Source organism: Carcharhinus amblyrhynchos, chromosome 19 (assembly GCF_965287045.1).
Source record: "Carcharhinus amblyrhynchos chromosome 19, sCarAmb.v2.hapA, whole genome shotgun sequence".
NCBI lineage: Eukaryota > Metazoa > Chordata > Chondrichthyes > Carcharhiniformes > Carcharhinidae > Carcharhinus > Carcharhinus amblyrhynchos.
Window position 1 is genome coordinate 26,099,538 of NC_137342.1, and position 11,428 is coordinate 26,110,965.

Sequence of the window (11,428 nt, forward strand, 5' to 3'; positions counted from 1 at the left end):
ATGATTTTTTTATGCTTAATACCAACATGCAGATGAATTTGAGAAATATGCAAATCTGGCTAAAGTGATTTGGTTTACTTGCAAAGCATAAACAAAATGCCAAATTCCAAGATCTACACATGGAAGTAGAACTCACTTGCTGTCACAACTTCCTAATGTTTAGATTGGCTTGGAGCTTAGACACATTGATAGATGATTACTTTTCATTACATGTATTTTTTTCCCCAGAACGCTAAGTCTCGCTACCCCCTGGACTCCAAATTAAACATATTTGCTGACTATCTCGTGGAGGCTATCCAGGCTATCACTGGCTTAATTTAAATTCAACCTAGTTATGAAGGATCCTAATTCCGGAAAATTTACTGTGTGGCTACAGCTATGGATAACTTTGTAAGACAGAAAGTTTGCCTTCTATCAATTTGATATGGCATTACGCAAACAATTACTTTGAAGAAACAGCAGTATGATTGCCTGTATTTGGGGGTGCAGCTCAATTGCAAAAATGTTAACCTTCAGAACTCTTGGATCCCAAGAGTATTTCATAACCACAACTGACGGATCCAATTTAAGCTCTGTAGCCCTGCCATACTGGGGCAGCACAGTGGTTAGCACTGCTGCCTCACAGCGCCAGGGACCCAGGTTAGATTCCCAGCTTGGGTCACTGTCTGTGCAGATTCCGTACATTCTTCCCATGTCTACATGGGTTTCCTCCGAGTGCTCCTGTTTTCTCTCACAGTCTGAAAGATGTTCTGGTTAGGTGCATTGGTCATGCTAAATTCTCCCTCAGTGTACCTGAACAGGCAACAAAGGGATTTTCATAGTAACTTCATTGCAGTGTTAATGTAAGCTTACTTGTGACACTGATAAATAAACTTTAAAACATTCAGTCATGAACAGTGGTGGATAATTAAACAACTAACTCAAGGAGGACGCCCTATGAATATCCCCCCTCTCCAGCAGGAACCCAGCACATCAGTGCAAAAGATAAGATGAAACATTAACAACCAAGAGGATGATCCATCTTGGCTTCCTCCGGAGGTCCCCTGCATCATAGGTGCCAGTCTTCAGCCAATTCAATTCCATCAATGAATGGCGAAAGCACTCCATACAGCAAAGGCCAAAGGCTCTGGCAACATTCCAACAATAATACTGAAGAGTTATGCTTCATATGTAGCTGCACCTATAGCCAAGCTGTTTCAATACATGGCTATACGAGCATCAACCTGGCAATGTAGAAATTTGCCCAGATATGTCCTGTACACAAGAAGCAGGACAAACCCAGCCCAACCAATTACCGCCCCATCAGTCTACTCTCGTTCATCAACAAAATGATAAGTTCTAACCTGCTTACTGACATTCAGTCCAGGTTCCACCAGGGCCACTCAGTACATGACCTCATCATGGCCTTGGTTCAAACATTGTCAAAAGAGCTGAACCCAAGAGAGGAGATTGCCTGCCCTTGACATCATGGCTGCATCTGACTGAATGTGGCATCAAGGAGCCCTAGCAAAATTGAGGTCAGTGGGAATCGGGGGGAAACTCTCCACTGGTCGGAGTAGAGCAGTACAATGGAAGATGACTGTGATTGTTGGAGTCAATCATCTCAGCACTGGGACACCATTGCAGGAGTTCCTCAACGTAGTGCCTTTGGCCCAAACATCCTCAGCTGTTTTATCAATGACCTTCCCTCCATCATAAAATCAAAATGAGGATGTTCACTGATGATTGCACAATATTCAACACCATTTGTGACTCCTCAGATACAGACTGTCCATATGCAGCAAGACCTGGACAATGTACAGGCTTGGGCTAATAAGTAGCAAGTAACATTTGCCACATAAGTGTCAGCCAATGACTGTCTCCAACAAGAGAGAATCTAACCACCTCCCCTTGTCATTTAATGACTTTAACATCACTGAAACCCCCACTAACAATATCCTGAAGGTCAACCAAATTCACAAACTGAATTAGACTATCCATATAAACATTGTGGCTACAAAAGCAGGTCAGACACGGGAATTCTGTGAAGAATAATGTACACCCTGGCTCCCCAAAGCCGGTGTACCATCTATAAGGCACAAGTCAGGTTTGTGGTGGAATACTCTCCATCTGCCTAGATGAGTGCAGTTCCAGCAACACTCAAGAAGCTGAACACATTCTAGAACAAAACCATCTGCTTGATTGGCACCCATACACAACCTTCAACATTCACTCCCTCTGATACACAGTGGCAATAGTGTGTACCATCTACAAGATGCAGTGCAGTAACTCACTAAGATTCCTCCAACAGCACCTTCCAAACCCACAATTTCTATAGTCTGAAAGGATAAGAGCAGTAGTCGCATGGGGGAACACCATCGCCTGGAAATTCCCCTTCAAGTCACACACCATCCTGACTTGGAACTACATTGCTGTTTCTTCACTGTCACTGGGTCAAAATGGTGGAACTACCTCCCTAACAGCACAGTGGGTTACCTGCACCATATGGTCTGCAGTGGTTCGAGAAGGCATCTAACCATCACCTTCTCAAGAGCAATCAGGGGTTGGCAATTGTAATGACTCAGGAAGCCCAACTGAAAAGGAATATAGCTGATCACAGAATGCAAAACAAAATCACTGCTGTGATGTACACACTCTAATCCCTGATAGGCCTACTGCTCAGCAGGCCCAGTCCCAGGTCTGCCTTATTAAGGGCTCAGATAAGGAGTTCCAGCTGGGCAGCCACTGCCTGTTACCAGAGGAATACATAGTCAACAAGCCTCATGGGGAGATCAATCAATGATTCCTCATGGACCTCCTGGGGGTTATTGCAGCAATAAATGCAGGCCTAGCTAATGACACCCACACCTCATGTCCAATTAAAAAAAAATTGTGCAGGGGTATACTGAGACCAATGTGAATCATTTAAATTTACTGTGTTCTCATGTTCAGTAGCAATCCCATTTCCTCAATGTTTAGGGGAATTATTTATGAATATCTTTCTAACATTGGTTGTTCCTCAAAGCAGTAGTCAAAGTCAGAAAGTTGGCCTCCACACTACTTTCCCTTTATTGTAGCCCTCTGAACAAGTGGAGAGAGAAGGGCAGAACTTTAAGCACCTTTCAAATAAGGGAATGGGTGCCCTGTGATTTTTAGTATAAAATTGCCTCAGGATTTTGCTGCCATTATTGTGGGGCAGAGCGGGTTGGGGTGAAGGGTGGAGAGTGGTATTGCTTCCATGGTGGTTTATGACTACAGCATCATACAGGCAGGAAGGGAAGGCCTCTAAGCCTGTCTGGAACATATTTTGCCCCCACAATGCCTGTTTTCAAAAATTCCACTTGGTATCCAACAATAGGCCTCGAGTGAGGTAAATCGCACTTGCCAGCTCCCACCCCGTTCCCACCACCCCAATCCGTCTTCAGAAAAATGGCCCCAGGCCCCCCAGGGCTGGAGCCAGGAAACCAACATATGCCTTCCAGTGGCACCCGTTTACCCACCCTCGCCCCTGACAAGCTAAAAATGCAGCCTAAACATCAGTGGAGCGAACAGATCTTGGAAGATTACCTGCACTGTGAAAACTGGAGCACAAGCAGAACAAACAAAAGATTTTTCCAGCAAGATTCGCAAGTGCCTCAGGAAGTAATGTAACATTTATTAGAAGTATGTAGGTCTGTAAAAAGAAAAGCTCCTTCCTTTCAAAAAACCACAGTCCCATATGACAAATAATGCCACAGTCTAAGTAACTTGGCAGGACTGAGAGAGAGGGAGCTTTCTAATTATGTGTAGGGCTGAATAATGAGCAGAATAATTTAAAAATCGGCTCAAAGGCCTGATATCAACATTTGAAAAATGAAATGTAATATAATTGATGGAGTTATTGAAGATTATTTATTTTACAGAGCACATTTGACAGGTTAAAAAAAACAACCATGACTTTTCTCTCTCTTGTACAGAAGAATCGATATACTGTTACACGCCAAACAATTTCACCCGCGATCAGGCTTTATACGCCAGAGGATACTGTTGGACTGAGCTGAGAGATGCTGTCCCTGGCGTTGAACCCAGTCAGCGGCCATCCCTTTTTGAGCACAAGTTCCTCCCCTATGCCCTCCTCGCCTTCGCCGGCATCATGTACATCCCGGCCCTGGGCTGGGAGTTCCTGGCCTCCACCAGGCTGACCTCCGAGCTGAACTTCCTGCTCCAGGAGATAGACAACTGCTACCATCGAGCAGCGGAAGGACGGGCTCCCAAAATCGAGAAGCAGATCCAGTCGAAAGGAGCGGGCATCACCGAGAAGGAGAAGAGAGAAATTATTGAAAATGCAGAGAAGGAGAAGAGCCCGGAGCAGAACCTATTCGAGAAGTATCTGGAACGGCGAGGGCAAAGCAACTTCCTGGCCAGGCTTTACCTTTCCCGGCAGTTGTCAGTCGTCTTTCTGAGTATCATTCCCATCACATATCTGTGCACTTATTACGTGAACCAGAAACAGAATGAGTTCACTTGCCCTCTGGGGGAGCCACCAGACTTGTCCAGCAGTGAGATGCTGCATATTCACGTCAACTGCAAATTGCCTTCGGTGCAGATGCAGCGTATCATCGCTGTAGTGGACATCGTTCTGCTGTGCTTCATAAACCTCATCATTTTGATAAACCTAATCCATCTTTTTATAGTTAGGAAATCCAACTTTATATTTGATAAACTCCACAAGGTTGGCATCAAGACTAGAAAGCAGTGGCAGAAGTCACAGTTCTGTGACATAAATATTTTGGCTTTGTTTTGTAATGAGAACCGCGACCACATCAAGTCGCTGAACCGCCTGGATTTCATCACCAACGAAAGCGACCTCATGTACGACAACGTTGTCCGGCAGTTGCTGGCGGCTCTGGCCCAGTCCAACCATGATGTCACGCCGACCATGCGGGATGCGGGCATCCAAACCATTGACCCCAGCGTAGACCCGGCTGACATCGAGGCCAATGAGCAGCTGATTATAAAGCGGCCCAGGAAGAAAATGAAATGGATCCCCACCACCAACCCACTGCCTTTCAAAGAGCCGTCAGCTGCCCTGAAGTTTGAAAATAATAAAGGGGAGAAGCCCAAGCCCGCCAGACGTAAGATAGCGACAGACAGTCTTGCAGCCCCCCTCCTGGACTCAACTTCCAAATATTTCCAAGATTCATCTTCCAACAAAGTTGAAGGGAACATTAGTGTCAGTAGTGAGAAAAAGCATAGTCGGCACTTGTCTTTGGATGTTCATCCGTACATTGTGAACACCAAAAAGATCAAGCCTGAAAATCAGGACAGTTGCACAACTAAAGAGGGAGATTTCCTGCGCTCAGAAGAGAATATGCTGACGCACGTGCCGTCTCCTATTAAAGGTGAAGTGTGAGTTTACTGAATATTAATAACCTTAAAGCAATGGATAAATGCATATTTTTGGAAATATGGGGAAACACAGGGGCAGTACAGTGGCACAGTGGTTAGCACTGCTGCTTCATAGTGCTAGAGACCTGGGTTTGATTCCTGGGCTGGGTCACTGTCTGTGTGTTGTCTGCACATTCACCCCGCTGTGTCTAAGTGCACCAGTTTCCTCCCACAGTCTGAAAGACATGCTGTAGGCGCATTGACCTGAATAGGTGCTGGATTGTGGCGGTTAGGGGAATTTCACAGTAACTTCATTGCAGTGTTAATGCTTGCGTTACTTGTGAGTAAAGAATATACTTTATTTTTATTTTCAGTGTTGTGTATTTTCACACAACATTTTGCTTGACAAGTCCCCAGATCCCTTTCTGATAGGTTTTGTAAATTTAATAAGTTTGAAACCAATAACCAAATACCCATGAGCTTGTTGTGTGTGACATTTACAGAGATTGGACTTGTAGTGAATCATGAGGCATCAAAGCTAACCCACTGAGATGAACAGTGTCCACATTAACAATTGCAATTTAAAAGGGGATGATACGGATTCCAAATCTGCGTCAACGAGACTGTCAGACTCATCCACTATATAATATTGTAATACTTTGATAGCAAGTATTTTTATTATTACATCCTAAACCCAATAACATTCCAGAATCAAGTAGCACTTTGGAGTTGATATTTCTAAAATGTCAGTGTATGTGAAATGCAAGAAGTGCCAACATTACAACATCTGATTGTGAGTATATTTTAGTTACTTACACCCAAAACCTGCTCTATTTGCAGCAACGTATATTTTCTCATGAATGTGACATTTTCCTTTGCCAGACAATTCTTTATGTGAAATATTTTTATACTCATGATCAGAATTCAAGCTGTGGGTGGGGCAGCATGGTGGCCCAGTGGTTAGCACTGCTGCCTCACAGCACCAGGGACTTAGGTTCAACTCCTGGCTTGGGTCACTGCCTGTGTGGAGTCTATACATTCTTCCCACATCTGCGTGGGTTTCCTCTCACAGTCCAAAAGACATGTCATGCTAAATTCTCCCTCAGTGTACCTGAACAGGTGTCGGAGTGTGGTGACTAAAGGATTGTCACAGTAACTTCATTGCCATGTTAATGTAAGCCTACACTGTGACACTAATAATTAAACTTACCTAATTCATAATCATTGATGTATCTGTAAATATTCTTGTCCCACATTAAATGTTCTGTTTCTCTTGGCTTTTCTTCATTTCATCTGGATTATTTTCTGTTTCCATTCATCGCTTGTCATGTTGTGCAAAACCTCTCAATGGTCTCAATTCACATGTTATCACATTCCACCCAAAAAAGGCTATCCAATCAAATCTCAGCAAAAATAAGAAGCCACTGATATAATTCCTCACCCACCTCACTTTATACCTTTAACCAATAAAACATTCCACACGAAAATTATATAAATCTTGCAGAGCAAGTTGAAAATTACACATAGGCTTAACTCCCAAAAACTCCTCATAACCTCTCCACATTCAACACAGCACCCTTTAAGATACTGGTTATCGGGATGTATATATACTACACCCCTATTGTAATTCGAGATCCATAGCCAATAAATTAACCAGAGATCTGGGGCTGGATTTTCCACCTGGGGCGATAAAACAGAAATTGGGATTATTTCTGGGTTCTGACCCAACCCGACTCATTGGGATTTCTCATGGAGATTCCAGCTTAATTGCGATGGAGACAGATTTCCTGTCCAATTAAGGGTGAGAGATGGGCTATCAAAGCTGGAGGGCTACTCAGAGGCTTTCCAGGCTGTGGGGAACAATGGGCTATATGTTGGCAGGTGAGTAACAGTTGGGGATTTTTTCAACATGGAGGGATTGTCTCATCAACTTTCTTTAACACTTTAATTTAAAGATTGTTCTTACAATTGGCCAGCACGGTGGGAGAGGGTGGAGTGGAGGAGAACCTTTACAGATAGTATATAGCTGATCTCATATCCAGATGGGCAAGGAGGGCCTCCAGGAGCCACTGGGCATACCTGAAGCATTGAGCCACAGCCTGCTGCTAGGTACCCATCTCTTGCCATCAAAACTGGTCCCCAGTGGTGCAGGAAACAAGAGGCTGACCAGACAATTTCAGTCAACCTGCCTGATTTGGATTTGAGAAAAGTTGAATCTACCACCAGCCATGTGTGAGTGGACAACCCTGCGAGCCCCTAAATGTCCCTCTACAAAAGCGGCCTGTGTCTGCAAAGGCATTGGGAAACCATCCAAGTTGGCTATCGCCAGTGTTTTCAGACCCCATTCACCTCCATTCCTGACCCTTTGCTGAGCTCAAAAACCCTGCTCCTGATGTGAGAAACATATCGTAAGCAAGCAAGGATGCCCACACTGTGGTCAATTGCTGATGAAAAGGATTCATATTACTGGGAACCACAACTTATATCTTCTCCTTCAAACAGTGGAATGCTTCATTGAAACAGTGCCTTCAATGAAGGCACCACATTTCTTGAAGTATGGTCACAGGGTATTGAAGCTAAGCATAGGGATGAGATTGTTTATGGTATTTCAGCAGCTACCTCCATCCAATGTGTATGGCCCAATCTTTACTTTGCTTCTGTAAAAAGATAAAGGAGTGATTTATAAACTATTAATTTTAATTCCTGGTTTACTCTCTATGCTTCAATCTGATAAACTAGTTATAGAGTCATAGAGGTTTACAACATGGAAACAGGCCCTTCGGCCCAACTTGTGCACGCTGCCCTTTTTTTAAGTCCCTAAGCTGGTCCGAATTGCCTGCATTTGGCCCCTATCTTTCTATACTCATCTTACCCATGTAACTGTCTAAATGATTTTTAAAAGACAAAATTGTACCCGCCTCTACTACTATCTCTGGCAGCTTGTTCCAGAAACTCACTACCCTCTGTGTGAAAAAATTGCCCCTCTGGACACTTTTGCATCTCTCCCTACTCACCTTAAACATATGCCTTCTAGTTTTAGACTTCCCCACCTTTGAGAAAAGATATTGACTATCTAGCTAATCTATGCCCCTCATTACTTTTTAGACCTTTATAAGATCATCCCTCAGCCTTCTATGTTCCAGAGAAAAATGTCCAGATCTATCCAGCCTGTACTTATAACACAAACCATCAAGTCCCAGTAGCATTCGAGTAAGTCTTTTCTGCACTCTTTCTAGTTTAATAATATCCTTTCTGTAATAGGGTGACCAGAACTATACACAGTACTCCAAGTGTGGCCTTACCAATGTCTTGATGATATCCCAGGAGGCCACTGATTCCCTATAAGTGGCACCAGCTTGTAAATCATGTAAGTACAGAGAAAATCACTGTTCTAGAAGTGGGCTGCTATCTTCGAGGTTAGCTTCAAACACAGTCCCTTCACCATTAACTATAAAATCCAGGTTATGTAATAAACTGAAACATATGTCACTTCCCTGTAATTTGAAGCAAGGTCAAGAAAGGCATATACAATGGATTGATTTACAGTTTTTGGTTATCTAAATGTAGAATTGTAAAGTTTGAAAACAACCACAAATGTTGAAAAATGTTTGCTTCTGTTTGCTTTTCATGACTAACAAGTTATTTCTCATAGATAGTAATCTGTCTGAAGGAGGTGCTGCAAGCAATATTAAATATTCATCAGAGAGCTGCTTAACACTACCCATCAGCAAAGCTTATGCTACCAGCTATACGAACAACTTGCCTCCTGTAGTGGTCCCATCCAATCAAGAAAAGGAGGTCTGCGAAACAAAACCCCTGTTCAACCGCAATCCTGCTCAACCCCTAATCAACATCCAGAACATCCCAGCCCTCTATGAAGACCGCGAGGATGAAGCATTTCCCTCCAGCTTGCCACACGCGAAAGTCACTTCCTCTGCTGATGCAGCAGATCTATCTACACGCTCACCCGAGAAGATATTACTCACTACCTTTAAAGACCCTATAGTAATGGTCAGCACGATAGAATATTAGCAAATTAGATATGCAGTAGAATTAGTTCTTTCATGTGGCTGACATTGCATCATTGGAAGATGACATTGGCACAAGTACTAATCTCTCCATCTGTCTAGGTAATGACTATATAAAGCAAGTAGTGTTCTGAATGTGTCCACATGAGTTTCTTTAGATGCAAAATAGCCGATGGGGCATGTTTCCTCACCCAGAAAGATTATCTTTAAATCAACAAACTCTCGAGACTCAACAAATTTTATGGTGCTTAGCTTTACTAATTGTAACTTGGGTTTAAAAATCTTCTTCTAAAACTGCCAGCAGCCAAGAAGTGATGGAATAATTGACTGGAGTTTACAGTCAGACAGTTAAAGGACTATAATTACTGGGTCTTGCTGTCAGGTAGCGTAAGCATACCAGTGCTATTGAGTAGATTCTGACACAGAGAATAGAAGGAAGCACTCTTCACTGGTTCTTTGTTAGAGGTTACACCAATAAAGAACCAATAATTGTTTACACAGTTTATTTTTACACACCTTTTAGTCACTACATTAGCAGGAGAACTACTTCATGGCACAATAATGCAATAAACAGTAATAAGAATGACAGAACTCCAAAGCAGCTGCAATCTGTTTACTTTTTACTTCAACTTTTAAGAATTTTTACACTTTGGATTTTATTTCCTGAAAATTTTAATTAGTAGAGTTATACTAGATTGCTATATTTCATTTCTTGTGAAACATAAATATACCAACTGTATAAGTAAAGAATAGCAATAATTTTTGTCGATATACATTTATTGTAAATATTACAGTTCTAATTATTACCATTAGTATAACATCCATGGCTATTGCCTCGATACCACTGATCCAATGCTATGACACATCCCTTAGTTACGCCAAGATGCTTTTGGTTTTGAAGGGACTCATTCAATAGAATAATTCACTATTTAAACAAACAATGATTCCTTTCACTAACTATTGATAAATAAATTCTAAGTACGTCACTTTAAGCAAATACCACTCTTTATAACACATAATGCGTATTCACACCAATGCACCGAGGCATCCCAATCATATCACTCCACCTGGTATTTCAAAACATTCTAACAAAATCATGGAAAAGTGTGGCTTTGAAACATAGGCTTGGAAAATGATATTGTGCCAAGAATCAGTGTGAGTGGGTGGCCTGCCTGCAATATGTGCTTGAAGATAAAGGCTTGATTCTCTCTGGGAATTGGCCTGGGTGTCTATTCTGCATAATTATGGCAAGAGATCCACAATATTACAGTGGAACCCTTCCTGTTCCTTTTGTAAAGCTTAATCACGCTTATGTGGCCTCCGGCAGTCATTTTAAGGCTCACCAATTAGACCATTATAGAGGAGAAACAGTGAATAGAACAAACCTAGAACATGCTGCAACCAGCTTTCACTGAATATGGCATGGGGTCCTTAAAACAAGTATTGGGTCACTGATTAGCTTATTGAAAGAGGCTAATACCTATTTCAGGTGGGCACCTTAGCTTTAGGAAGGTGACAGTTTGACCTTGGTGCCTTCAGATTCCCAACATGCCCAGTTCCAGTTGGCGTCACTGGATTAGCAATCAACCAGGAAACTGTGTTTATTTTTCCATTACATTGCCCAGGGATATTGGTTCTAATAGAAGTGCCAGGTGTACTTTAATCAACATAATCCTGGAATGCCACTCGGAGCAATCATGGCACAGTGCCACCTCTACACGTATACATACCCACTAAGAAAGACAAGGTAATGATCATTTAACTTTGCTGTTACTGTAATGATGAGTGGGACTGCACTGCCAAGATGTGTTATGACTCCATACTGTGTTATTACAATGCTCCCTCCACCATTAAAAAGGCTGTGGCCAGAATTCTCCAGTCTCGCAAGCCCTGCCATTGCTGCCAGTGAGAGCGGAGAATTTGGCACCCAGCCAAAACTCCATTCACAGCAGCAGGACCAGAGAATCCCAGTCGCAGGTAAGACCAGCGAATTCAGCCCTGTAACAACAAAAAACTAAAGATACTTCTCCAGATTTTAATTAGGAAACGGGAGC

General features: G+C 42.6%; 1 protein-coding gene across 1 annotated transcript in view; it reads left to right on the forward strand.

Annotated features, from left to right (window-relative positions):
• panx2 (pannexin 2) overlaps nucleotides 1-9,988 on the forward strand; it is a 48,655-nt gene extending 38,667 nt beyond the window's left edge. The window contains exons 3-4 of the mRNA XM_080207877.1: nucleotides 3,936-5,360; nucleotides 8,999-9,988. Of these exons, the coding sequence (XP_080064003.1) occupies nucleotides 3,936-5,360; nucleotides 8,999-9,378 (1,805 nt within the window). The 3' untranslated portion in view covers nucleotides 9,379-9,988. The remainder of the gene's footprint in view (nucleotides 1-3,935; nucleotides 5,361-8,998) is intronic.
• Nucleotides 9,989-11,428: the final 1,440 nt, after the last annotated feature.